The sequence below is a fragment of the Medicago truncatula genome, chromosome 1 (assembly GCF_003473485.1).
Source record: "Medicago truncatula cultivar Jemalong A17 chromosome 1, MtrunA17r5.0-ANR, whole genome shotgun sequence".
Lineage (NCBI taxonomy): Eukaryota > Viridiplantae > Streptophyta > Magnoliopsida > Fabales > Fabaceae > Medicago > Medicago truncatula.
Genome location: NC_053042.1, coordinates 12,269,973 through 12,297,391, shown reverse-complemented (window position 1 = coordinate 12,297,391; position 27,419 = coordinate 12,269,973). Strand labels below are relative to the sequence as shown.

The 27,419-nt window shown below is 31.2% G+C and overlaps 3 protein-coding genes across 4 annotated transcripts; 2 read left to right on the top strand and 1 right to left on the bottom strand.

The window, feature by feature from the left end:
* Positions 1 to 2,249: 2,249 nt before the first annotated feature.
* LOC25482660 (flavonol synthase/flavanone 3-hydroxylase) lies at positions 2,250 to 5,767 on the top strand. Its single transcript, XM_013611249.3, has 3 exons — positions 2,250 to 2,813; positions 3,253 to 3,580; positions 5,316 to 5,767. The coding sequence occupies exons 1-3, from the start codon at positions 2,338 to 2,340 to the stop codon at positions 5,568 to 5,570; spliced, it is 1,059 nt and encodes a 352-aa protein (XP_013466703.1). The 5' UTR covers positions 2,250 to 2,337; the 3' UTR covers positions 5,571 to 5,767.
* A 1,376-nt stretch (positions 5,768 to 7,143) lies between these two features.
* Positions 7,144 to 13,281, top strand: LOC25482659 (uncharacterized). 2 transcript variants are annotated; one of them, XM_013611248.3, is made up of 4 exons: positions 7,144 to 7,297; positions 8,467 to 8,895; positions 9,261 to 9,504; positions 12,876 to 13,281. In XM_013611248.3, the coding sequence occupies exons 1-3, from the start codon at positions 7,238 to 7,240 to the stop codon at positions 9,456 to 9,458; spliced, it is 687 nt and encodes a 228-aa protein (XP_013466702.1). In that variant the 5' UTR covers positions 7,144 to 7,237; the 3' UTR covers positions 9,459 to 9,504; positions 12,876 to 13,281. The 2 variants fall into 2 exon arrangements, with proteins under 2 accessions (XP_013466702.1, XP_024633098.1); XM_024777330.2 differs by lacking the exon at positions 12,876 to 13,281 and adding an exon at positions 10,007 to 10,324.
* Positions 13,282 to 15,384: 2,103 nt separating this feature from the next.
* LOC25482657 (serine/threonine-protein kinase SRK2E) lies at positions 15,385 to 18,592 on the bottom strand. Its single transcript, XM_013611245.3, has 9 exons — positions 17,901 to 18,592; positions 17,376 to 17,450; positions 17,183 to 17,284; positions 17,047 to 17,100; positions 16,840 to 16,932; positions 16,648 to 16,740; positions 16,242 to 16,346; positions 16,062 to 16,160; positions 15,385 to 15,880 (listed from the first exon to the last, which is right to left on the bottom strand). Exons 1-9 carry the CDS (start codon positions 18,078 to 18,080, stop codon positions 15,584 to 15,586), a joined length of 1,098 nt encoding a protein of 365 aa, XP_013466699.1. The 5' UTR covers positions 18,081 to 18,592; the 3' UTR covers positions 15,385 to 15,583.
* Positions 18,593 to 27,419: the final 8,827 nt, after the last annotated feature.

Sequence of the window (27,419 nt, the reverse complement as noted above, 5' to 3'; positions counted from 1 at the left end):
TCGTTCCATAATGGTTCATTATCAAACAAAAGCCTAAAGAATAATTCATCAATAATTAATTATCTTAATTCATAATTGATTAATTAAAGTGATAAATAAGGCAGTTAATTAAAAGAAGAAAAATATGTATTCAATACTCTATCAAATTTTCTATTTTGTGATACAAGCATGGAATCCTATTTTGTAATTTTTACAAATTTGATGATTTTGAATTTGATATTTTTTTTTGAGAGGTTGTTTTTGATATTTTAATTGGTTATGTTTTATCTTTGGAATTGTTAATTTATTTTAGATTTTATTTTAATTGAAAATGTTGCTAATTATGCATAGGCTTCCGTGAATTGGTTTGAAAAAAAAATATGATTCACAAAAAATGTACGGAAAGAAAAATTGGTTTGAGTAAAATCCAAAAGAATTTTTTTTTTTTGTTAAGAAATGAAAATGATAGAGAAATGTAAATATGAAATGAAAAAGGAAATTTGACGGACTATTAAATACAACTTTTTATTTTATTTTAATTAGTTACCTTATTTATCACTTTAATTAAAGTAAAATAAGTAGAATATGTTCATTTATTGCTCCTTAATTAGTGTTCCGGAGGCACCGGTTAGCAACTCCCTTAATTAAAATACTCATTATCTAACAATTATTTCATTCACGAAAATTGAATTTGAGATCAAACTTAAGTGATCTAAACCTAGTTTCAACCAATACAATATAATGTTAATTATCATAAAACCAATGTTTATCGATTACCGTTAAAGAGTTCTACATCAGACAAAAGATGGTTCGAAACATGTGTCTATAAGTGGTTATGTAATGGGATGTCATTGTAATTTTATTATGGTATCACGAGTCTAAACCCTATAGCAACCCTATTTTTATCTTCCTCTTCTACTCAAAGCTACGCTGCCACCCCCATAGCAGCACCGACTTTCTTTCTCCTCCCTCCTCTCACAACTGCCTAATCTCCTTTCTCTCGGTTTCACTGCACTGCCATCTCCCTCAACCCTCTCTTCTCTCTCGGTTTCTCATTCACCGCACCACCATCTCCCTCAACCCTCCCTTCTCTCTCAATTTTGCTCTTCAAACACCAGCCAAATCCTCACCTCACAAGCCAGTTTTGTGGGGTTGAGTTAGGTCCAACGACAGTTTCTAACATGGTATTAGAGCATCCGTTAAGATCCATTGGGCCACCTGCTATCAGGTTCTGTTATCGGGCCACCTGCTATCAGGTTCTGTTATCGGGCCACCTACCATTTATGTCCACGAACCAAGCCCAATAGTGTTGGTCGTGAGGGTGTGTGTTAAAGAGTCTCACATCAAACAAAAGCTGACATAAACATGTGTTTATAAGTGGGGGCAATCTTCACTTCACAAGTCGGTTTTTTTAGGATGAGTTAGACCCTATATCAAAATCTAACATTTACTTACATAGTCTGCCTTAGTTTTTAGAGAGAGGCTTCACCTTCTCTTTAACTTCTCTCGTTCTTCTTCATCAAAGGAGAGAGAGGCTTCACCTTCTCTTTAACTTCACTCTTTCTTCTTCATCAAAGGAGAGAGTGGTTTTTGCTTGTTCAAAAAAAGGAGAGTTTTTATTTTTATTTTTTTATGGGGTCTGAATCACTCGTGCATCATTTATTTTGACAAGGTCAAATGAGGGATTAAAAGTGGCAGACCCTGAAATAACAATGACAATTTTTTATTTTTATATTAATAAGGACCAAAACCTAATTAGCTCAATATTACAATGACCAAAAGCGGTGTTAACCCTTTTCATCATCATCATCTAAATATGTGTTTTTCACAAAGATCTCATTTGTGTTTTCTTTCGTCGTTTGAGAGCTACGTTGTTTTATTCACCGTCTTGGTGAGACATTGTTAGATTTCTTGTCTTATGTGGCGTTCGTTTGGTTAAAAATTAAACCAATGACTTGAGTGTCAACGTTGCTGATTTAAATGCATAAATATTCTGGTCACTCTAATTTTGTCACATTTGTAGAAATTGTCCCGTTTTAAGCTATTACCTTTGGTGATGTGAATTTGTCCGTAGATTAAGTCCTTTTTAGTGTTTGCGACGTTGAATTTGATCTTTTTTTAATTAGTAAAAATAATGAATTACTTACATTGTATTCCGTCAATGGCATATTTAACCTTATTATTATCACCGTTAGTTTTATAACCAAGTAACGACAACAAAAAACACATATGTCAAATTTGCAATGTGTGTGTGTATATATAATTGGACACCAACACAAATATGTCACAGCCAAAACAACTCTTCCACTAATATTGCTGTCATTGAATAATCAATATTTCTTTAAAAAAATCATCACCATGGTAGAGATTGATCAAGATTTCATTCAACCCCCAGAGCATAGACCAAAACTAAGTATCATAGAAGCTGAAAATATTCCAGTAATAGACCTATCACCTATATTAGATGATTCCAATAATGTTAAAAACCCTTTAGTTATTGATGAGCTTGTGAGGAAAATAGGAAGTGCATGCAAGGAATGGGGGTTCTTCCAAGTGATCAATCATGGAGCTCCTCTTGAAAGTAGGCAAAGGATTGAATCTGTTGGAAAGAAATTCTTTGGTCAAAAAATGGAGGAGAAGAAGAAAGTTAGGAGAGATATTGTGAATGTTATGGGATATTATGAAACTGAGCATACTAAGAATGTTAGAGATTGGAAGGAAGTGTTTGATTTTACTGTTAAGGAATCTACTTTGGTTCCAGCTTCAATTGATCCTGATGACAAAGAGGTCACTCATTGGTATAATCAGTGGCCAGAGTTTCCACTAGAGATGAGGTAACTTGACTATATTCTCCTGTATGATAATTCAGAGTTCGACCGAAAAATAAATAAACTACGATCAAATATATTAAATGACCATTTCTTCGGTATATGTATAAAAAGAAATAAGTTTGGCACCGTTGCTCTTTTTTTTTGGGTACAATCCCATCAAGAATGGTGAGACTATCATGAATTATCATTTGAACAGTATTGATGAGTTACATTTGAACCGTATTTCTCTATAATTCTTGAACAGTATTGATGAACTATAGAGAAATAAAAGACAAATGGACAACAAACTGCGTCGTAGACACAAAATAATTAGTGCGCCTTCAGGGCATATAGTAATTAAATTTGTTAATTATTTTGTGCTTAAATATAATTCATATACGATCCTAATTAAATTATAAATAAACTAAGCTTATACCATTAATTTATTATATATATTGTGCAGAGAGACATTCCAAGAATATGCTCAACACATGAAAAAACTAGCACTCAAGATAATGGAACTCATCGCCCTAAGCTTAGGATTACCCCCAAAAAGATTTGATGATTTCTTCAAAGATGAAACAAGTTGGATCAGACTCAACCATTATCCACCTTGTCCAAACCCTGACATTGTTCTAGGTTGTGGTCGCCACAAAGATTCTGGTGCTTTAACTGTTCTTGCTCAAGATGAAGTTAGTGGATTAGAAGTGAGGAGAAAATCTGATGGTGAATGGGTTTTGGTTAAGCCTTTACCTAATGCTTATATTATCAATGCTGGAGATGTAATTCAGGTACTATATACTTCTTAGGACCCTCAACTTTGGTGCTAAGAAATTTAATGATTAATCTTGGAGATTTTTCAAAAAAGTAGAAACTATTTTGTTTTTGTTTACTAAAATGAAAAAGTTTTATTTTTTTATTTTTTTTATTTTTAATAAAGATGAATTATAGAAAATGATTGGCTAAAATATGGTTTTGGTCCCTGCAAATATGTCTCGTTTTGGTTTTAATCCCTGTAAATTTTTGTTGTTGTTTTTGGTCCTTGCAAAATATTCTGTTTTTGAAAATAGTACCTGGAGGGACTAATTTCAAAAGTAAAATATTTTGCAGGGACCTTTTTAAAAATCAAAAGATTTTGCAGGGACTATTTTTCTAATAAATTGGTTCAATTATCATGTGCCACATGTGCAAATCATCATAAAAGTGGGGTCAGAGACCAAAATCAAAACGAGGCATATTTGCAGAGACAAAAAACAAAAACAAAAAAATTACAAGGACTAAAATCAAAACGAAACATATTTGCAGGGATCAAAACCATATTTTAGCCAAAATGATTTTTTCAAGTGGAGCTACCCAAAACAATTTTTCGTTTGAAGTAGTTTTAGATTGTTTTACAGATTTTTATTCTTATATGAGTAACAAGTGCAAGCTTCCAAAAGTGATCAATTTTAAGCTTAAATATGAAAATAGTCCCCGTAAATATCTGACAATTTTGGTTTTAATCCCTGTAAAAATATTTTTTTTGATTTTAGTCCCTGCAAATTAAAAAAATTTGGTTTTGGTCCTTGATATTTTGTTTTAGTCCTTGTAAAATTGATTCATATTAGATTTGGTCCTTGTAATATGTAGAATATTTGAATTTAGTAAATCAAAATGAGGACTAAAATGAATATTATAGAGACCAATTTCAATATGAAATGATTTTACAAGGATTAAAACAATATACCTAGGACCAAAACCAAATATTCTATATTTGTAGGGACTAATACCAAAAAAATATTTTTATAGGGACTAAAACCAAAACGTCAGATATTTACAGAGACCATTTTCATATTTAAGCCTCAATTTTATAATAAAAAAGAAACATATTTATCAATTTTATAATAAAAAAGAAATATATTTTTGTCCTTAAAAAATGAAAATAAGATTTTTTTCATGAGTGCAATTTTCTTTCACTATATTCAGCAAAATGTCTCTTTTTTTTATTATCTTAAATTTGATTTTTTATAGGATGTAATATTAGGATTTTTAAGAGAATTAAGGACTTTTTATTTTTAACTTAAGTTTAATATATTTTAATTGATGAGCTTCACAACAAATAATGTTTAAATCAATTTTTCAACTTTGATTTGCAATTATTTTAATTGATTATGAAAGGATAAAAAATGAATTATTTTAGATGAAAAGAAAATGAGAGATTTAAAGGTAGCAATTGAAAAATTGAGAAACAAAACTCATCAGACAAAAAAACTATAAAGATCAAAATTGCACATAGCTAAATTAGAGGGATTAAAAATATATAACTAAACATTTTTTTGTTACATGTTACTGTGCTAAACAAGTGCAACATACTCCCTCCGGTTACATTTATAAATAAAAACTGTTAAATGTTTAATGTAGTTGATATATATTATAGACCAAATACATTAGATTTTTAATAAACCTAAAAAGTAATTTTTTTTGCTTATAATATAAATATGACCGGAACAAGTTATAACTAAATATAATTAATTAATTATTTTTTAGGTTTGGAGTAACGATGCATATGAGAGTGTTGAACACAGAGTGATACTGAACGCAGAGAAGGCAAGACTTTCATATCCATTCTTTCTCTTTCCTTCACACTACACAATGGTGGAACCTTTGAAAGAGCTCACAAATGATCAAAACCCTCCCAAGTATAGACCTTACAATTGGGGAAAGTTTTTAGCTACTAGAAAGCGTAGCAACTTCATGAAACTTGATGTTGAAAACATCCAAATACATCATTTCAGGATTTGATTAGATTCAACATTTTGCTATATAATGTTGTGATCAAGATGATGTTGTGTTTGGAAAAGGAGCCATGAATTATTAAATGTGTAATATGCTTCATCAAGCTAGTTGTATGAATAAGGCTTATATGAACAAGTCTTGAACAAAATGTATTATCTTAAATAAAGAGGCATTGTTGGCTCATGAATAATTTCAGTTTCTGATGGTTTTTTTTTTTTGTTTTTTCTAAAAATGATATAATTGTTATAATGATTTACTTTGTTCTACATATCTTAAAAATCGTGGTTAGATCTAATACAACCCACAGAATATAATTACAGGAAATCATTATAATAAATATTCTATTCTCTCAATATGTTTGTTAATATATTATCCACTCCATTCTTTGAAATGCTCCTCATTTTCTCGCTCCTCGTTTTATTAGAGTCTGTTTTAGTTCAATGAAATGTTTGTTTGCTCAATAAACCTGCATGGGTCACCCATGCTAATATTGTAGTCATGTCCATCCATACCATCATGTGGAATGAAAATTCAATAAAATCAATTTACTTTGAATATATGTTTTCGATCAGCTCGATATATAGGATTTGTGCATATAGCTAGTTGGAGTAAGATAACAAAATTGTGGAATCATGGTGGTCACACCTCTATAAAATGATAGACCCCTTTCATTTTTAAGGATTAATTTTTATCTTGTAAATTTGGGATCCATCCTTATAAATTTGAGGACCAAATCAGTGATTCACTAAAAAATATTACGATATGAAAAATAGTTTGAATTGTCTACCAAAACAAAAGTAGATAGAGTTACTAACAACTGCAATATATAATTCTAGTTACACTTAAATTTACTTAAAATTTTACAATAATATCAAAATTGTCTTCTCAATGTAAATTTTTAAAATCTTTTTTTCATTATCACTTTGAACCTTCATCCCTTTTCACCATAAAAACCATAGATGTGCAACCAGTACCTACCAAAATTAAAGATTGAATCAACATCTTTTTTATTGATCGATACTCTATTCATACAAGTAAGTAAGTGAATTTCATGAATTGCTTCATCGAAGATTTATATTTATTGTTTGTTTGATGCCGTTTTTTCGTTTTGTTTTAATTTGAGTGTGACATATAAGGTAGACGTGTATTTAAATTAAGCAAATATTATTTACGTATGTAGTGCAATTTAAGTTTACGTAACACAAATGTAAATTCAATTTACGTATACATAATTTATGAGCGTGAACACGTGAACTCAATTTATATATACACGTAAACTTAGTTTAATTAACTTATATAAACTGAGTTTACATAAATTAAGTAATCTGAGTTTACTTATATACAATTAATGTGTGTGAAGGCACGAACTCAATTAGATTTTTTTTTGATGTCAATAGTATTTGTAAAAAAAGTTATTTTTAAGTTGCAATCTTTTGAAAAACTTTTTTTTTTTGAGAGATTTTGAAAAAGCTTATACAATTGAGATATAAGAACTACACAACAATATTTTCTTCTTTCTTTTCTTTCAAAAAAAAAAAAATTAAATATTTCCTACTCCCTTAAAATAAAAAAAAATAAAAAAAGTAGTAATAAATGAAGCAAATTCAGCGAGAATCTATCTATGAGTTTTGAGGACATTACAGAGTTGGAAGCGCTTGTTGGGTTTCACAAAAATGTCTCAACTCTTATCTTCCACTTCCGTTTGTTTTCAACCTCCCTTGCTGGGATTCAAGGTACTACTATTCCAACTTTCTCTTTTACAGTTTTTATGTTTTTTCTTTTTTTTTCTTTCAATGTTATAAAACCCATAGAGAATCATTGTATTGTTACTTGAATTCAACCTCTATAATTTTGATTATTGTTTAATACTATTAAACAGCGGTTATAGTATTAGTGTAGAGAATTTTGATAAACAGTGCAAAATGTTATTAAATAATATTTTTGTATGTATGTATGTATGTATAGCACTACTCAATCTGAAAATTACTAGTTTTAATTTGTTTTGGTGTTTTTCGAATGTTGAATTGTAGAATACTTTTACATTCATTTAAGAAGGGTTTTTCTGTTTACATCACATAGCGTGTTGAGTTTTGACTCAAAATTTGATGTTTGGAGAAATAGTGGCACGGTTTTGGTTCAATAATTTGGAGGTTTGTCACGCCAAAAATCGTGGCACGATTTTGGATAACGTTTAGTATTGTACTGTATACCAACGTGAAATCATGACACGATTGGTGCAAATCATGACACAATTTGATAGAATCTGAACCAAATGAGAGGGCTCTTGGGAGAGGGTTGGTGCCTTTTGGGGAGAAGTTCATAGGATTGAGAAACACATCAAAGGAGAGTTTTTATGAGCAACTTGGGTGAGTCTTGGGAGACCAAAATAGAAAATCTTTTGGAAATCAAAGGCTAAGGGTTGGTTCTCTTTGGGGGTGAGTGAAATCATTGAGTTTCTTGTTCATGGGTAGAGATTTGGAAATGGGTAGAAATTAGGTTTGTTCATGGAGAGCTTGTTGAAGCTAATTTCTTGTAACCATTTTGTATGTCTTCTTTAAGAACTCATTGATACTGAAGCAGAGAGATCTCTCTCCCCCATAGTAGTTCATTATTGGACCGAACTAGGTAAACAATTTTTTGGTGTTGTTCTCTTTTCTTTACTCCCTTTATCTTGTTTATTCTTTGGTTCAATTATGATTTTGCTTTACAATTGGTTGCTAGGTTAAATCTAGATCTGTTGTTGTTGCGTGTGCTTATTTTGGTTATTGGTTGCCATTGATACTTGCCCCATGCATCCAAATTTCATTGATGTGAGATTTGGAGCTACCGAATTCACAACATAGTGAATTTAGGTTTAGTGATTTGTTTCATTAACTTGAAACTCCTGATTTTACTATTGCAGGGTACATCGTGTTCTGTTGAGAAGCGCGGTTGCTGTTTAGGTCTTAAGCCATTTCGTGCTTCTCAGAAGACATGGCCCAAGATCTCATGTGCTATGAATATGTCTGCACATCAATCAGATGATGATAGAAAAATACAACTTGCCCAATTAATAGACAAAGCACGTAAGCTTTGGGACAGTTCTCCTGAGCCAGTCAAGAATTTCCCATGGAACACAACACTGGGAAACTTCATTCAACTTGTTCTTGATCTTACTTTGGCTGTTGTCAAATACCTAGCTGTACCTGTATTCGCAGTTACCTGCATCAGCGAGTTATCCTACTGTGCGCATCAAAGGAAGCTATTTGTTGTTCCTATTCCCGTTCTCTTAGGAGCTGCTGTTGCTGGCATCCTTAAAGATACTGCATTAGAGTTATCTCCACGGCTAAGGGTAAAATCATTCTCTATGCCTCGTTTTGTAATCTAGATAGAAGATAAATTAGTTGGCCAAGCTTTTTTATTTTTTAAAATGAATAGTTCACCTCAAAAGTAACAGGAATGGTGCTCGAGCTCTGTAAATATATGTTTTTTTGAGTTGCTGACAATGGACCTTGCTCCACTTCCGTTTTGAATTTCACTTTTCAATTATTTGACAATGGATTGACAGCATTATAACTACAATACAGTTATCCAAACATTAAGAATATAGGTGGGATTCATTGATATGAGAAACTCAATTTGATACTCCTCCCTCCCCATTTATTTACTGTATTTGGTCTTCTGCTTTTACTGATCTTATGCATGTCTGATTTTCAGGATGCACAAGTTCCATGGCATTTAATTGCCATTGCAATTGTCTTCACATTGATCAAATTACCAGGTCCATATTACCCTTATTGGGGACGTATACTTATTCCTCACTTTGCAAATGGGGTTTTGTTGAGGGCTCTATGGTTTGCAATATTCTGGAATAGAAGACCTAAAGTATTGAAGATGACAGATTCCGATAGTTAGTTAACCCACTGAGCTATGATACAAGGTTGCATTTTCCATTTCAGCAGTAAGTTCCATAAACTCATTCTAGATCCTACAACTTATACCCTTGGTAGTTTACACAAAGGCTATAATTTGTTTTCTTGTTTACGATGAAATGTTATGCATTGTGGAAATTGAGCGGAAATGCATGTGCTCAACTAAATCTAGTTTTGTCAAAGCTCAAGTTGCATTCAAATAAATGTGTGGATTAACCCCAATAGTTTCATTAAATTTTCAAATAGTTTTATTATTAAAAAGTTTGTAATGAATCCTTATTGTCCAATACTGTCATCAACTTTTGCTAAACTATAAAGATCCATTTGATAACTTAGATGAATTATGAAGATTCAAGACTACGGTGAACTCCCATTTTACCCACTATTTTAGCATGTTGTGAGTTTTTTTTATTTGTAATTTAGTCCTATGATAGGAAAAAGTGGGAAGAGCTAAACTTCCAAAATGACCCCTTTATAAAAAACAAAGGTTGTTAGCCCTAATCCTAACCCCCCTTTCCTTCATGCATTCAGCTGTGGCTGGAAATCCTCTATTGAGGGTTCTCAATCCAATGTTGGGTGTGACTCCTCCGTGGCGTGCCTGTCTACAGTTAGTTGTGGCCGCGAATCCTAGCATGGATGTCTCAATTCAGTTGTGGCCTACGAAGCAGGGACATCGCTGTGATTAGGCGTGTGACTGAGAACAGACACTCTTTGGACACAGCTATAATGAGAATAAACACATGTATTTTTTCCTTAAAAAATCAGAAACAAAAGAACTGTTAAAAGTACTACAATAGTATTCTAATTAGGCACTTGAAAAGTTCTTGTACATGCATCTTTTCTTCTCCAGTCTTTCTTTCTCTGTTTCCCTTTTTCGGTCTTCTATTTCATTTGTAATGGTCTTCATCTTCATTCCCTCTTGGTGGTCATTTGAACAAGTTGAATCTTCTGTCGCTCGTGTATCTTTAGTTAGTCATGGCACAAGACGCCATCATGTGTGTGCTTATTTTGCCACATCACATTATTGTGATGCCACTATACGAGGTTTTGTTGCTATCTTTTATTACTGGGTGTTTGTATCGGAGTTATTTCCCTGTTATCATCTAAGGCAAAGGTTTACTATGGAACCAGAACACCCTTCATTACTGCTGCCTGCAGGTCACACTTCTAGTGGGGGTGGCTGCTCGTGTTGGCTGGGTATTTGGTTTGTGATGGATAGGTATAGGTGTTCATGGTTGATGCTAATGGATGACAGGATGAGATTTCTTGTGTCTTGCGGCTGGAGAGGTGGTTATTTTGCCAAAAATTTTGGGGAGAGTAAAAAGATGGTGCTTTCAAGAGGTTGAAGATAGTTTTGATGTGGTCATGGAAATGAGATGGGTGGTGTTCTTTTGTTTATTTAGAGGAGTTAGGTTAGGATATTACATTTCTTCTGCATCTTCCCCTTTCTCAATCAGACAACAGATCCCAGAATTGAAATGCAATACGTTAAATAAAATACATCTCAAAACTTAACCCCAATATTTTGTTTAATAATTTTGCGATTGTCACATTGACCTTAATTTGTCCTGCCAAATGGTTCATGTGCTTCATTGGAGAGTTTCAACCCAAATATCATATTTGTAGAACATCTTGTGTGTCAAAAATTTGTAATTTTATAAGTCTATTAAGTTATATTTTAGTGCAGTGGTGCACCACACTCAAAGTGCCACTGTCACCAGCAGTAAACTATAGTCTATAGGGGCTTATTCAATTGTGCTCTGTCAAATAGGTCACCATAGTTTGAGATTTCAAACATGTTTACATAATTTTGCCAATGCTATCAGTTTCAAACAGCGGAGCGTGGTTAATAGCCGACCCTAAAAACGCTATAGCAGAATGGCCACTATTTTAAAGTTTTATACAGTTTATACCATACACATTAAGACCCAACAACTAGTTGTGACTGACCAGTGTAGTGAGGAGGGTAAAAAATTACAGTAGGAGTGAGACACAGTGGTAGAGGAGAAGCCCAAATGCTGTTTTGGTGTTTTCTAATTGATAAATTCCTAAAATACACCAACCAAAAGCCCTAACTTTTTAATATAAAGTTTTTTTTTTTAATTTTCAATCTCATTTTTGGTGCGTCCCTATCTCATTGCGACAGCTTCTATTGTGACCGCTACTATTTGTCCTTAGCGACCAGGTGTTGCTCTGCCGCTATTGGGTATGCTATTTTAGAATGCTATTTTGTAATTTTGTGGTTTTTAAATTATAGGGACCATTCTGATTATGTCATGGAAGTATAGGTCAGTGAGTATCCTAATGTAACTCAGAATGGTTCTGATTTGGATTTTGTGGTTTTTATTTATTTCTCTGTTTTGTTTCTGCTTTTTTATTGTAGCTTGCTATTGTTTCATATGCTTTATTTATGAGCTTCGAACCTTCAACATAGTATATCATGATCTTTCATGAGCTGGATCTTTTTCCCTTGTAAACTTGACTGATAAAATACAAGAATAATTATAGTTCTAGAATGTAATACACCAACATAATGAAGTTTTCTCTTTATCCCTGTTGAAAGGGGCCTAACTTATCCTTACAAAACCGGCTTGTAAGAGGAGGATTACCTTCTCTTTATATGCTCTTCTCAAGAGTCTTGTCTATCCGATGTGGGACTTGGATTTTTCCCAATACACCCCCCTCACGCCCAACACTCTTTGGGCTTAGTGCGTGAATAGGTTTAGGCGGCCCTTGAATTCGACAAGCTCTGATACCATGTTGAAATTCAGGGCCTAACTCATCCTTACAAAACCGGCCTGTAAGATGAGGATTACCTCCTCTTTATATAATCCCTCAACTATAAGTAGGGATAGTTCATGGTATGGTTCATGAAGGAAACCGAACTAAACTAAACTAAACTGTCACAGTGTCACAACAGTTCGTTAAAACTGAATTGAACCATTAATGGTTCGTCCCTTGTCGAACCCAACTAGTATGAGTTCGGTGCATCAATCATGTGGTTCCGAACCGAACCAAAACTGTACTTTTTTTTTATTTTTTTATATCAAAACTGCTTCTTTGTAATCCAAATTGCTATCATTAATTTATCACTAGGACCGTTCAAAACAGAATATTAAAAACTGAACTGCACCAAAAAGAACTGAACTGTGATGGATAACTGCCAGTCACATTTGGTATTTTTCGATGCGTCGTTTCAAGTTTTTTTTTTTTTGTTGGGAAGTCCGAAATATAAGTGTATTTGTCAATATTTGTTCAGGCTGACCTCATGTTGACAATGAATTGACCAATGTATTTTAGTTCTATTCTACAGTTTAACTTAGTTTGGCTTGTTAATATTTTCTTTAGAATGTTGTTATTGATGAATATATCATTAACTTCAGATTCCATTTTGATACAGGAAACACCTTTTTACTATTGAAGATCTTTTTGGAAAATCAAGATTAAGAATTTCACAGAAATTATAATTCACTTTGTTGAGTAAAGATGTAGACTGCTATGCTTGATTTTGGTCATAGGAATGGCTGGTTGTGTTGAATGATCCAGATAATCAGGTGGAGTGGATAAGCATTACATAGATGTCAATGGTTACACATCATCCTTTTTGTATAAGAAAATGTTTTTGGTCTTATCATTTTTCTCAAACTTGTAGTGCAAAATGGCAAAATGTTTTTGTTGTTTGTTTGGTTTTTTTTTTTTTTATTATTAATGTGACAATTAACATGTTCACATTGAAGAATGTACACAATTTTGAGCTGATATGAACAAATTAGTGAAGTTTGTTTAAAGTACTGTCATTTTGATAAGATTATCATGACCATAGATTATTGTTACTTCTAAGCATCAAATTGGTTTGTTTGGTAACAGAAACATAGATAAAGGTAACTGGAATGGAAAACAATTTTTAACTTTAGTGGTTGAAAAGGAAGTTTTTTATTTCTTTCTTCTGGAGTTTTCTCGCATATCATTTTTAATTCTTTTCTTTTCATACGCTGGTGTAATATGTCTTTTAGTATATAGTTTTAACTTTGAAAAATGGGTAATGATAATTGATATGTATGCCTTTTTTAACACTATGTGACAACAACTTGTGCAACAATTTTTATTAGAAGTATACAGATGAATATTGTCTGTTCATAATCATGAGATAGATAAAGACTGGCTTATTATAAAATAAAATATCTGGTCACAATAATGAACAGTTTTATATTTGCACATCACATTCTAGGCTTCTTCTACATTACATTAATTTGCCATGATCAATACTCTTGATGCCTATGTAAGAATAAAGATAAACTAAAAAAAAAATGCTTTGTAACACTTTTGTCTACACACTATTCAATTTTGAGAAATTATATATACAATCATTTTATGACAAATTTTAAGACAATTCTCCCATTTAAATTGTATTCTTAGTCTCTCCTCTCTCCTTTTTTCCACTTTATCTATCGTTGTCTAAAAAATGAATGTTGAAATACTATTCCTCCATATGATTGAAGTTTATGAGTTTTAGTAATTTATATTGAACCTTCATACTTTAGTGGGTCGTTTTTAAATTAGTAATGAGATCAATTTAAATTTCACTAACATATAAAATCATATTGTTAAAATTTTCATTCAAAAATCACGTAAGTAGTAAACATTGTTGAAACTCATACACCGGAAGATCTTGAATTTGAATCCAAATTAATATATCCAACCTTTGAGCATTGTCGGTTGATGTTAAGCTTAGGGACTTAATGATCACGTTTCATTTCAATGGAGAAATCATGCATTTTAGACCTTTTGGTCAGAAGATCAAACATTCCTAAATGCATGATAAACAGTAAATTCTACATTTCCCAACCGTAGACAATCCAAATCTCTATAGCATCTAGAATTTCCATAAAAAGTAATTTAATCATGTCCTAGATGCCACCTTACCTTGTCCCCCTACTATAGATGGCATTATTTGATTTGTTTATGTTTAGACATCATTGGCTTTCTTTGTTCCAATTTCCAACTTTGTCAGTAGTGTCAGGATAAGAGACGGTCCCATCCCACATATAGAATAGAAGTGTACATCAAGTACTACTGTTCTGACCAATTTACAAGTTATAGGTGTCACACAAACAACTAGGAACATAAATGTTTACTTACAATTGAGGTAACCCTACCCGTGATGATTCAGCAAAACAATAATTTTTTTTGATACTGTAATAATAAACCAAACTGACATTTATTTTTTACATTTATTTTCTCTTATTTTTGTTTATGTTGTGTCACGATGAATCAAATCATTGTCTCAAAATTTCAACCATAAGGGAATACATCAAATCATCGTCTCAAAGTTTCAACCATAAAGGTTTACATAACTCTAAATTTCAAGAAATGATTGTAGTCATTAACTTCATCAAACTCACACAATCAGTTTGTCAAGATCACTGAATCGAAAGATCTGATGGTTCATATTTCAAACTTCAATATTGTGTATTTAAAATTTTTTATCACATCAGTTGGTAACCATGAGACATTACTTGTAAGGGTCGGAATTCAAATCTCAGATTCTTCATTTTTTTGTTAGTGGTATAATTCTTGTATCTTATTATCGCGCAATGGTTGAAGCAATGACTCAATGATTTGTTGCAGGGTGAGTACAAAGCAAAATACCACAAGATGCAAAGACTTATATATCTCATAGAAAAACTTTTTCTAGCAATTATTAGTGGTACAAGCACCTTATGGTATTTATCAAAGCTACAAGTTGATATGTGGACTGCCAATGGACTTAATAAGCTAAAATTTTTAAGTATCATTGAATTAAGTTCCTTTTTAGATACTTTCTGGAAATTAAAATAAGCATGAAAACAAAGAAGGATCAACAGAGGAAAAAAAACACAATGTACTTCCAAGAAGAAGAAAAAAAAGGGTGAAAAGGAAAGACAATCACTTCATATAATATAACAAATTCACACATCAATAAATAAATACAAAGCATCATGTAAACAGGATCCTCTCACAGCTTAGAAAATATACACAACATTGCAGAATCCTTCCTTGTAGATGTATCTTTTTCTTCCAGCTACTTCAAAAGCTCACTGACCCTAAAAGTTAGTTTTCTATAGCAGCTTACATTGCATATACTATTTCACCACTGCTATCGATATCAAGATCGGGATCAGTATCTATATCCTCGTCCATTTCGTCATCGATGTCCAAGCTACCAGTAAGATACTGAGTGAGAGACTGATGAGTTCCGGCTGCTGGAATAGTAGCCTCGCTAATTATCTGCATTATTTCTTCAATTGTTTGCATTGGTTGTTCAGGCTCCTGAAACTGCTCGCTTGTTGTATTCCCCACGATAAGATCAGCTGGAAGGTTCTTCAAAAACCAATCATGGTTTCGAATCTCCGGCATGCTTATTCTCTGTTTCAAAACAATGTTATTGAAAGATAACGCGGTCATCTTTAAGCTTTTTTTGTATTAGTCTTTCTAAATTACAAGGACCATTTTGAAAACAAAATTTACAAGGACTAAAACGAAAAAATAGACACATTACAGGGACCAAAAACATATTTAAGCTACGTAAAAAGCACTTAAGTTTCACCTGTGCAGGGTCTCCAACGAAGATCCTTGAGATCAGATGACGGCACTCGGGAGATATTTGAACATAATCAGGTATTGAGTATTGGACTTTCAAAATCCTCTACAATCAAAATCCAGAATTTAAAAAATAGTGATTCAATATTATTGCTGCATTGACCTAAAAGAAGTTGCAAAAGGTTACATGAATAGTCTTCCGGAAATTTTTAGGCTCCTCCGGATCCTCGAAAGGATACGCACCCACCAACATGACATATAAGGTCACCCCGCAAGACCACACATCTGCAATCTGAGCCATAGCGACAAGACAACATCAGTAAGAAGGATTCTTAAACAAGAAAAAACTAGCTGGTTTGAAAGCAGTGTTTCTGCAATAACATCTAGTATTTACAAATCTTCATGTGTAGAAAAATCATACATATTCCGAGTATATTTACCGGTGGTTGTAGTAACAAATGTCAACTAACTGAAACTTACAGCAAAACAACAAAGGTCTAATTAGGTACAATTGATTTAGCATCATAATCGGAGATTTTCAGAATGTCATTGGTTAATTGATTTTTCTTCTAGGGATTGGAATAACAAATTACCTTGCCATCGTATTCCTTTTTGAGCAAAACTTCAGGAGCGATATAAGCAGGGGTACCGACCGTAGATTTTGGTTGTGAATGTAGCACTGATGACTGCAGAAGCAAGACAGTAAAGATTTTCATCGTAAATATCAACAACCAATCCACCAAAGATAAATGAAAGACAAATTAATTTGCTTAATCTTAGTATACCTTTGAATACCCAAAATCACAAATCTTCAAACGGGGAGCCGGACTACCATCAAGCAATGTATTCTCCAACTTCAAATCACGATGGCATACTTGCTTTATTAAAAAAGAGACAGATAGAAATATTCGATTCAGCCATTTCTCTATATAGTTTTGGGAAGCAAATGCAATATTGAGAAAGTAAAGACTAGGTATGGCGAAATTATGTACCATTGCATGACAGTAGCTAACCCCTGATATAAGTTGTTGGAAGAAAAACCGTGCCTGCAGCACAAATAACGGTCACTAACGTTAACCGCAGCAGCGGTACTGCATTCAAAATCCATGAATTGAATATGATTAGAACCTCATCCTCGCTGAACCGTCCTGCATTGCATATTCGCTCAAATAGCTCTCCTCCGGAAGCATATTCCATCACAATAGCTAAATGTGTAGGGGTAAGTATGACCTATATTTGACGAGTATGAGTACGGATTATAATATAGATAGAACTATAAGCTTAGAGCTTAGAAGACACCGGACGTCAACAGAGTACGAACCTCCTTGAACCTGACAATATTGGGATGCCTCAGTGATCTATGATTTATAATTTCCCTTTGTACATTTTCATCTATCTGTTAAAAAATAGGTATGGTTAAATCAATATCAAACATTGAAAATCATATACATCTAATTCTTTCCAAAAATTCAATTCACTCTACCTCTAATCTAAGCATGTAAATCCCAATGAAATTGAAAGATTTCAAGCAATCACTAAAACATTTTTTACATTAACACATCTTTTCACTAACCAACTCAAAACTAATATACCATCCATCAAAATCTTCCGTTCCACGGATTCGGCTCCGCTAATAACTTAGTTACCAAAATAACAACTCTTGATTTTCTCACTTTATGCTTTAATCACTTTCAACAAAAATATTGATATTTCACATCAAAAGTTAAAAAACCAATAACTAAGTTACCAAATTTCAACTCATTATACATAAACCAAAATAGAGAAAGTAAAAAGAATAACACAAAAATTGAAAAAGGGAAAAAGCAGAGAGAAATTAAGATCAAACCTTATCACCTCTCTCAATATACTTGACAGCAACAAGTTGATTAGTGTGTTTATCTCTCATAAGCCTAGCCACTCCAAAATTCCCAGAACCAATATCACGTACAAGCTCATATCTATCACTCTCATGCATAATCTGTATATCCATTCCTCCATGTCCAACATGGTTCATAGTAGGATCCATTTTTCTTCAACTTTGTTTTTTTTAAAAAACCAAAAATATCACCTTTTTTCAATTTATCAACATACCAACATAAGAAAATTTAACTCTCATTCAAACTTCAAAAACCCATATCAGATCTTTGAAAAAGAAAACGTGGGTTGGTGTTAGATTATGGTTTTAGAAAACTGAACAATTTTTTTTTTTACAAGAAAAAAAAAACAAGTTTTTATGATTGTTATTGATGTTATTATTGTTGTTAAGACACGTGAAAAAGGTTCACCAACTAAAATCTGAAGAAGTGGTTGATGTTGCAGAAGAACATGGGCGGTGTGATAGTTAGCTCGTGAATGTGAAGTGAACAACACTTTGATCTTTTTTTCTCTTTCTATTATGTTTGTGTTGTGTGTGTAGAAGGTTGTTGAGTTTGTTTCTCACTCACTCCAATGTTTATGTTTTTGATTTTATCCAAAACCAGAGAATCTAGATACATGTATGTATATGTAAATGTGGCACTAGATATTTTATTACATATTGAGAACTCTTTAGATTGAGTTGTTTAAATTTATTGAGAGTTTATGACATAATCATGAGCTATTTTTAGATTATTTTTATTAATTCTCTAGTATAATTATATAAGGTCCTGCTAACCGGTGCCTTCGGAGTAAGTGGCGGAGCCGCATGGGGACAGGGTATGGCCATGGCCTACCCATTAGTTCTGTGAAATTACTATAATACCTTTGGTATAATTTTAATTTTACAACCATACCATTGACCCACTCTCCCACTCTCATTGGTATTATTTTTTTTCTTTCTCAGAACGGGAAAGAAAAGGAAGCGCATCTTTTCTCATCCTCACCCAGTCACCCACCGGCGGCAACATCACCTTCATCCACTGGCAATCGGTCATGACCGACGAACTCTCCTTTGAACTCAAAGCCTCCATCTCCTCTCTCAACATCGATCTCTACTATGATTCTTCATTTGTCTCAATCTTTCTACAAACCCTAAAACTGTTAAACGACTGTAAGCGTATCTCTGATTCTTTGATTTCTTTTTGTTTGTTAATGAATTTGATATTTGATTTGGTTTTCAATTTAAATTTTCCCATAACCCTAATCAAAACAAAAGGGGATTTTTTTATTTTTGACTATTATAGCTAGCTTATAGTTGGAATTAAATCTAATGTCATTTTCAAAGAACATTCACGGTTTTGATTTTTGACTATGTGTATCATTGAATATTATAGCTAGCTTTAGAATATTCACGGTTGGAATTAAATCTGGTAACATATTGAGTAAAAAAATACATTTAAAAAGTGCATAATTGGATTTTCAAAGATTATATGGTATATAGAACCTAATGTGATTACTATGCATGATCTCTTGTCATGATTCTGTAAATACAATTGGGACACTGCTAGGACATTAGGGGTAGAAGCAAGGATCAATATGACAGGAGGGATAAAAGACCTCACTTTAAATATTTAATTATCGATTTTATGTATTATGCACTTTAAATTTTGAATGATCGATTTTTATGGCGGCTATTCCAAACAATTTTTTCTGGCTCCGCCATTGTTAGGAGCACTGGTTAAGCATACCATAAAAGAGAATTATTACCATAAAAGGAATCTGTTTTTGACTTTATTATAAATTAATTACACAATTTCAATGTATTAACTACATATAATTTTCTTTTTCGTATCATTAACTAGAGCCCCAGAGGCACCGGTTAGCATTTCCCTTTATATGATATAGTTTAAATTTATTTTAGTTTTAATTAATAGTTAACGAAGAATTTGATGTATTGGAAGAGATTATGCACTCACATTTAATCTTTGACCGTGTTTTAAATTGGATTATCTTTATTGAAAATAATGAGACAAATATATATATAAAAAATAAAAAAAAAAAAAAAGAGTTGTGTTATTGTCATGCTCAGTCACATTTTATAAATCTGTGGCATCTAATTAACATTTTTGATAAAATATTTTAAAAAAGTATATAATTATCAAATTAAATAAGAATTATATTATTTATTTTAAATTAAATAAATGATATATATATACATATATGAAATGACAAAAATATCCTTGATAAAATCATATTTAATTTGTTAAAATATTTAAATGAATTTTCATACTTTGATATTTTTTGTATAATATTTTGATTTTTTGTTGTAAATATTATAATTTTTAATATTTTTAAAATAAAATTCTACATTGTTTTTTAAATTTAGTTATTGCTATTAATTTAAATTATTATATTAATCTTTATATTTTTTGAAGGATTAATCTTGATATTATTATAATCAGTTATATTTTATACCAATATATCATAATTATATAATAAAATTTGAAGCACAAAATATGTTTGGATCAATAATTTAGTTATTTAGTTTTTCTCGTATAAATGTTTATCATAAAAATCCTTAGGTATAAACTATTTTTTTATGGAGAAATGATATTTGTACAATTATTTTATAACAATTTTTGTGATAATTTTCTCTTTCATACTTACATTATATTTTTACTTTTTTCTTATCTATTTCTTTGATTTTCGTACCAATACATAATTTTCTTTGTAAAAATACGATTGTTCATTAGTTTGTCAAACAAATAGATATTTTATTTGTATTTTTATTGTATGTTGTCATATTTATATTTTATGTGTTTTTAAATAAATTTGAAAAAAAATATCAGATTGTTATCAAAAAATTTGAAACAGAAAAATGTTAAACTAAAAGATATTTAATTTTCAAGAAAAAGCGTAATTTCGCCTAGAAGAAGGTTTGATAAAAAAAATAATAATAATAAGTGAAGGTTAACTTTAGAGTTATCTGTATAATAGCGTTAGTATGACTACATGTAATACCATTTAAAACATAGAAAGACATCTCGCTGAACATAGAAATAAATTTAAAAAATATCACAACAAACAACACAAGATATCACCACCAACTATTATTTTTCTAAAATTGTCGAAGTGCCAATCTCAATAAACAACCTAATTTATTCATTTAGATGTTTTGAATGACCTAAAATGTAAACAAATTAGTCTTTGTGAGTTTGTCTTAGTTGGTAGGAACATTGTATGATATATCTATCGTCATAGTTCAAACCACAAACACTCCACTTATTCACCTCAAAAATGTAAATTTCTAACCACTAAATTACATGACAAATAAAATGTAAACAAATTAATTCTCATAAGAAACTAGTCATTACGATATTTGATGTTGTTGTGAATTGATTCACAACTTGTTTGAATCAATTAACAAATAGAATCATTTTATAAATCTATCAAACTTTGGTGAATGTGTATTTTATTAAATAATGAAAAGATTAAAACACAATTAATATATGATTAATTTTAAATTAAAAAATCAAATTTGGATATTAGATAAATCACATGCAATTCATTTTTTTCTCATTCTCATGAATTAAACATGACTCTTGGAGTCATTTATTTCAATAAAAAAACAACACTGCCCTACTACATGCATGCACAAACCAACATATACGCAAAGAATAAATATCTCCCTCATTTTTTCATGTATTAAATATGACTTTTTAAGTCATTTCTATATGCACAACCCACCAATAAATATATCTTGTAAATGATACATATCTCCTTCATTCTTTGTGTGTTAGATATGAATCTTTGATTCATAAATGTCGTGTGAAAGTAAATATTATATATATGTTAGAAATACAAAATGATTGTAAATTTTAACCCCTCTTATATTTATCTACCTATCATCAATCAAATATCAAAAATTTTATTTATTTATAAATAATGTCATAAAATTGTGTAGCATTCTATTATTTTATGGAAAAATTATAAATTATACTATTTACCACTTTGAAATTATATACGAACACCACGCCGTTAATTATTTTAGTCTTCCATTTGTTTTCATTTTTTTTTTTTTTGCACAAATGCGTGAAATAAAAGACACTTATGTGAGCGCATGAGTACCATAAATAATTTTGTTGTCTCTAAACATTTATACATATATATTATTTAAAAAATTTGATGCCCTTTTATGTACAGAGCCTTGGACAGTCGACCATCCTGGGACACCACTTTCCTATAATGTATACTACTTTCTGTGTGACCATTCTTCCATTCTATTATCACAACAAATTCTTAACCTCATACCTTCTCACTCTAATAACTCATTTTCTACCACAAACCTTTCTCAATTTCCTCCCCTAACTCATTTCTAGAGTTTTCCATGCTTCTCTTTTTCAATTTAATTTTAAGGTATAAATTTTACTTGTTTACCAATCAATTCAGGGTTTAAGTTTTGGGTTTCAATTGTTGAACTCTCCTTCTAGAGATCCAACTTATACCAAAGTTAGGATAAAATTAGGGGAAAAACATCAAATCGTTTGATTTAATTGTCAAATCAAACAAAAATACTATTAAGCAGCTAACCAACAAAATGTCGTGTCTCCCAAAATTTCATTGTGTCTCAAAACAAATAAGAAGGAAAGAAACTAAAGACTACGAAGTGTTTTGAGTTATGGATGATGAAGGCGACAAAACCAAATGGTAACAATAGAATGAAACCGAGTTACTCCATTTTCTTTTGATTAGCCGTTTTCTTAACATTAATAGCCTCTTGTTTTGCATTCTCGATGTTGGTAAGGTTTCATATAATACTCTGAAAATCTTGTAAGTTACATAAGCTCAAACCCGATCAACCTCGATATTATTTCAATTGACCGATCTTGTTTAGAGAAATATCAACAGAGTCTCAAAGTTTGTTCTCCAAGAAGTTGAGAGCCACAAATCGTCAAAGTAGAAATATCTCAGTTTGTCTATACAACTCAACATATCATTCTTTATACAGTGAATCTAACCAAGTTGCTAATGTTTTGTCTAACGATGTTAGTAAATTTTTTCAAACCTCATTTGAGTCATCACTTATGATCACTTTTATAGAGGGTCACTTTTATCCAAAGTTTCGTATGTCCAGAGGGTCAATGAGTCCAAAGGTTCGGTGATCTATATTATCAATTTTCAAAAGTATTAACTTTTACATTTCGAGCATATGGTGGATTGCACCACCTTCTTTTATTTTGTCTCTTTATGATAGAGATAGATTAGGTTACCTTTTTCTATACTCTCTTTAACTTGATTCCTTTGTATGTGGTTCAGGCAGCTCATGTTTGTTTAAATTTGTTGTTTGATACAAAAAAAACATTACATTACGCTTAGCAATTTTTAATATTACACTCCGACCTCTTTTATAAATTGCATATTCAAACGTTAAACTTGAAGAAATAATAGAGTAATCCCTAGAGATGAATAAGCTTTATGTCAAATATTTAATAATGTATCATTATCTCTTTTATTTCAGGAATAAATAATGATAATGTTTTAGTTTCTTTAGTATGTTCTTTTTTGTAACATGGTAATAAAGTGCTTGGTAACCTATAAAAAAGTGTTAGTTATTACCTTTAATTTTATCCCTAATTTAAGTGGTCTTCGAATGATTAGATGACTCATTTCTCCTTATATGTGTCTATTTAAGTATTTTATGTATTTAATTAGTTTCTCATGATGTTTATCCATTAAAAGCATTTTATGCTAGTTGGTGTTTGGTTGAATGGGCAGTGTTGTGAAAGTGATTCAAAATTGGAGAAATTGAAGTTTGCTAAAGTTGTCAAAAGCGGAGCACGATTTTCTAGAGCAGAATTAACATTTTCATTTGTAAAAAATCGGAGCACGATTTCGTGCAGAAGAATAAAAATAAAATGTATTTTTATGGGCCTGATTTGGTTCCAATTTATGAGGGATTACTTTTACTATAAATATAGACCTTGTATCAGATGTAAACCTTGAGAGAGATAGAGGGGGCTGAAACAAGGGTTTAGAAATGCAACAACAAAACTAGGGTTTGTATAGAGTTTGTCTCTTGGCAACAAACACTAGGGTTTGAGGGTTGATTCACCTTGGGAAACACTATTAGGATTGAGTCTCTTGGTTACGGGAAGAGATTGGGACTTTAGGTAGAATTAGGCGGGAGACTTATTCTTATAACTCATTGACATCTCTTTTGTAACGTTACTCATCATATAGTGAAACGGAGGGCTGCTCTCTCCCCCAGATTAGGTCAATTTGGACCGAACTGGGTCAACAAATTCTTTTGTGTTCTCTCTTCTTTTCTCTCTCGTTGTTTTCTACTTTTGACTTGTGTTTATAATTGTTCCATACACTTTGATTTTGGTTTCCTGATTATCACTTGCTCCACACATCAAGTTTGTTATTGGTGTGTTTTTTTTTATCGAATTCGCAACAGGCAGGTTGTGAATTTTGGTGAAGTTTACGAAGTGGAAGAAATAATCACAACAAAACGGTAGTTTGAATTGCGACTGTTACAAAATTTAGTCATGAACTTACAAAACTCGTGTACTCAAGAAATTCTTGGTAGATGTTAGACAAGTTAATAATGATCATATTGTTCTTGAGAGTATATTAATAAATATTAGGCAATTAAATTATTAAGGACCAAATCGTTCTGGATAGTATAATGATATTAGGCGATTAAATTAATAAGGACTATATTGTTCTGGATAATATAATGATAAATATTAGGCAATTTAAATTAATAAGGATCAGACCTTTCTGGATAGTATAATGATAAATGTTGTGGATAAATGTTATGCAATTAATCTAATAAGGATCTGATTGTTCTCGATAGTGTAAAGACAATATTATGAATGTGATTGTGTGTGATTTGTGTTTAAGATAGATAATAAAAGATAAGGGTAAGAGAATCACACAAGAGAGTTATCTTGGTTCACCTAATATGAGCTATTCCCCACACGTTGTGTGAGATTTTTCACAATAGTATTCAACTACCAAAACGTCCTGAGCAACACTATTCTTCTTGATCGCACTAGATCAGTTTTCTTACACTTTGTATTATTAACCTTAACATGCTTTACAATTCTCTTGCTTTCACTCTAGAAAGGTTGGTACACTTATTCTCAAACTACTATTCCAAATAGACTTGAGAAATGGATACAATGATTATGATAAGATTGTTTGGGATCAATTTAATACTTAACTCGTGTTTGAGGGTATGATGATATGAACACACTCAGAATATGTGATCCACAAATCTGTTGTGGTTTAGAGTGTATTAAAGAAGAAGAGATTATGATATTTGCACTTAAAAGTGGATCATGGTAAAAATCAATTTCTGCAGCTTCTAAAAACACACGCTTCTTGGAGTACAAGCTATGTGAATCATATTTTCAATAAAATCTTCAGTGATCTCACACATAAAACAAATCTTCCAAGATTGTGAAACAAAGAATGTATGATGTCGTACTCACATGTCAAGACATCTGGTCCAACATCTTGCTAGAACATATTGTTTTAACAAAATGCGGTCAACACATTATAAAAACCTAACAATTATGAACAGTATTTTTTTTATGAAGTTTTGATTTTGATTAAAAGTAAAAATATAAATATCTCTTGCTTTCAAATTTTAAAAAATCAAACTAACCATAATTATCTATTTCGATGACACCAACAACATAACAAAAAGATATAATCTAAATTCTTTTTTTTAATGACACCAACAACAATTTTTATTATAGAAAAAGTTGTTTAAAAGTATAATTGAGATAATAAAAAATTGGACATACGTATACTCATATAGTGTTTGTTGCACTTTTATTTTAATATTTGAATTTATTTTTATATCTTTGTTATATGTGCTATTTGCATTGAAAATCGAGGGTAGTTTTGAAAAGAAAAAAAGTCAACCCAAAAAAATCAAAACATGATATTTTCTAGGGTTAAATATATTTTTGGTCCCTATAAATATACTAACTTTTCGTTTTAGTCCCTCTAAAATTTTCCTTCAAGTTTTAGTTCCTATAAAATTTTCAATCTTTACTTTTGGTCCCCCGTTTAAAGTAAACTCATGTAGAATTCATATTTTTAAATAAAATTTTGCAAAAAAATGTATAATATTATAAGTATCTCTCCAAAAAAAATTAGAATTTTTTACCAAAACATGAATTAAATATGAATTTTTATATGTTTGGAGGTAAAAAATTCATATTTAATTCATGTTTTGTTAAAAAATTCTAATTTTTTTTGTGAGTGATTTTTACAGTATTCCATACATTTCTGCACAATTTCATTAAAAAATACAAAAGTTTACTTAAAAATAGGGACCAAAAGTAGTGATTGAAAATTTTGTAGGGACTAAAACTTGAAGGAAAATTTTAGAGGGACTAAAACGAAAAGTTGGTATATTTATAGGGACCAAAAACATATTTAACCTATTTTCTATATATGTAGTATATATAACTTGGACTTTTTTTTTTGTGGAAAGGGACAACTAAGCTCTTGAGAATCAAGTTCTCATAGTGTCCATAGAAAGAAAGAAGGTGTAAAATGCCAGCTTGAGGGGAGGGGTGAACCAAGATATCAATGCTAGAAGAAGCTCTTAGCTTAGCAAGGAAGGTTAGACATCTATTATCTTCTCTCAGCGTGTGAATAATGCGAACATGTCAATCTCAATGAATAAAATAGTTGATATCTTGGATCAAAGTGACATATTTGTAAAACTTTGGTGTTTGAACATGCAGGATATCAACACAATGAAGAAAATCTGTGTAACAAGTAATTGTCTAGCCAACTATGTATTGCATGAAGCTCAACCTATTGCACACATAGTGGTGCATAATGGAGAGGGGTATGCAAGCCAACTGCACCTAATGTTTCAATGTGCTGTTGTACCACAAAAATTAATTTGAACTTGGAGTTTTTCTTCTAATCTGAAGAAAACATTATGGTTTATGAATAAGTCATAGGTTTCATTTTATTTTATGGAATAAGTTATTAAGATTTCATTATAAGGAAATAAAACATGCTATATTATCACAAAGTTGAGTTCTGTCCATTTTTTTTTATTATCTGTTAAATTTATTGAAAAATTTGAAGTTCTTTGTCTCAATATCAAGATGATTTTGGAAGTTAAGGAATAATATTGATCGATTCTAATGATTGTGTTAGCTAAATATTAATTTTGAACTCTTAATTTAGTGGTTAAATTTAAGCTCCCAACAAATACTTTAAAATTAACAAGCCTTTATTCTTGTTTGGTATGAAAGGTTGATTGAAATCTCCACCATAAAAGAGAGAGAGAGAGAGAGATGACTTGCAATAAAATAAATGGAGAAAAAATATTTAAGAGCAATAATTTAAGAAAAAATGATAGAGCATAAGAGAGAAAAGGATGGAGAGTATCCATTTGCAAAGTGTTTTTTTGTGAATTCAATGAAATTAAAATGAACAAACTGGTGACTTTTAGGGTGCACAA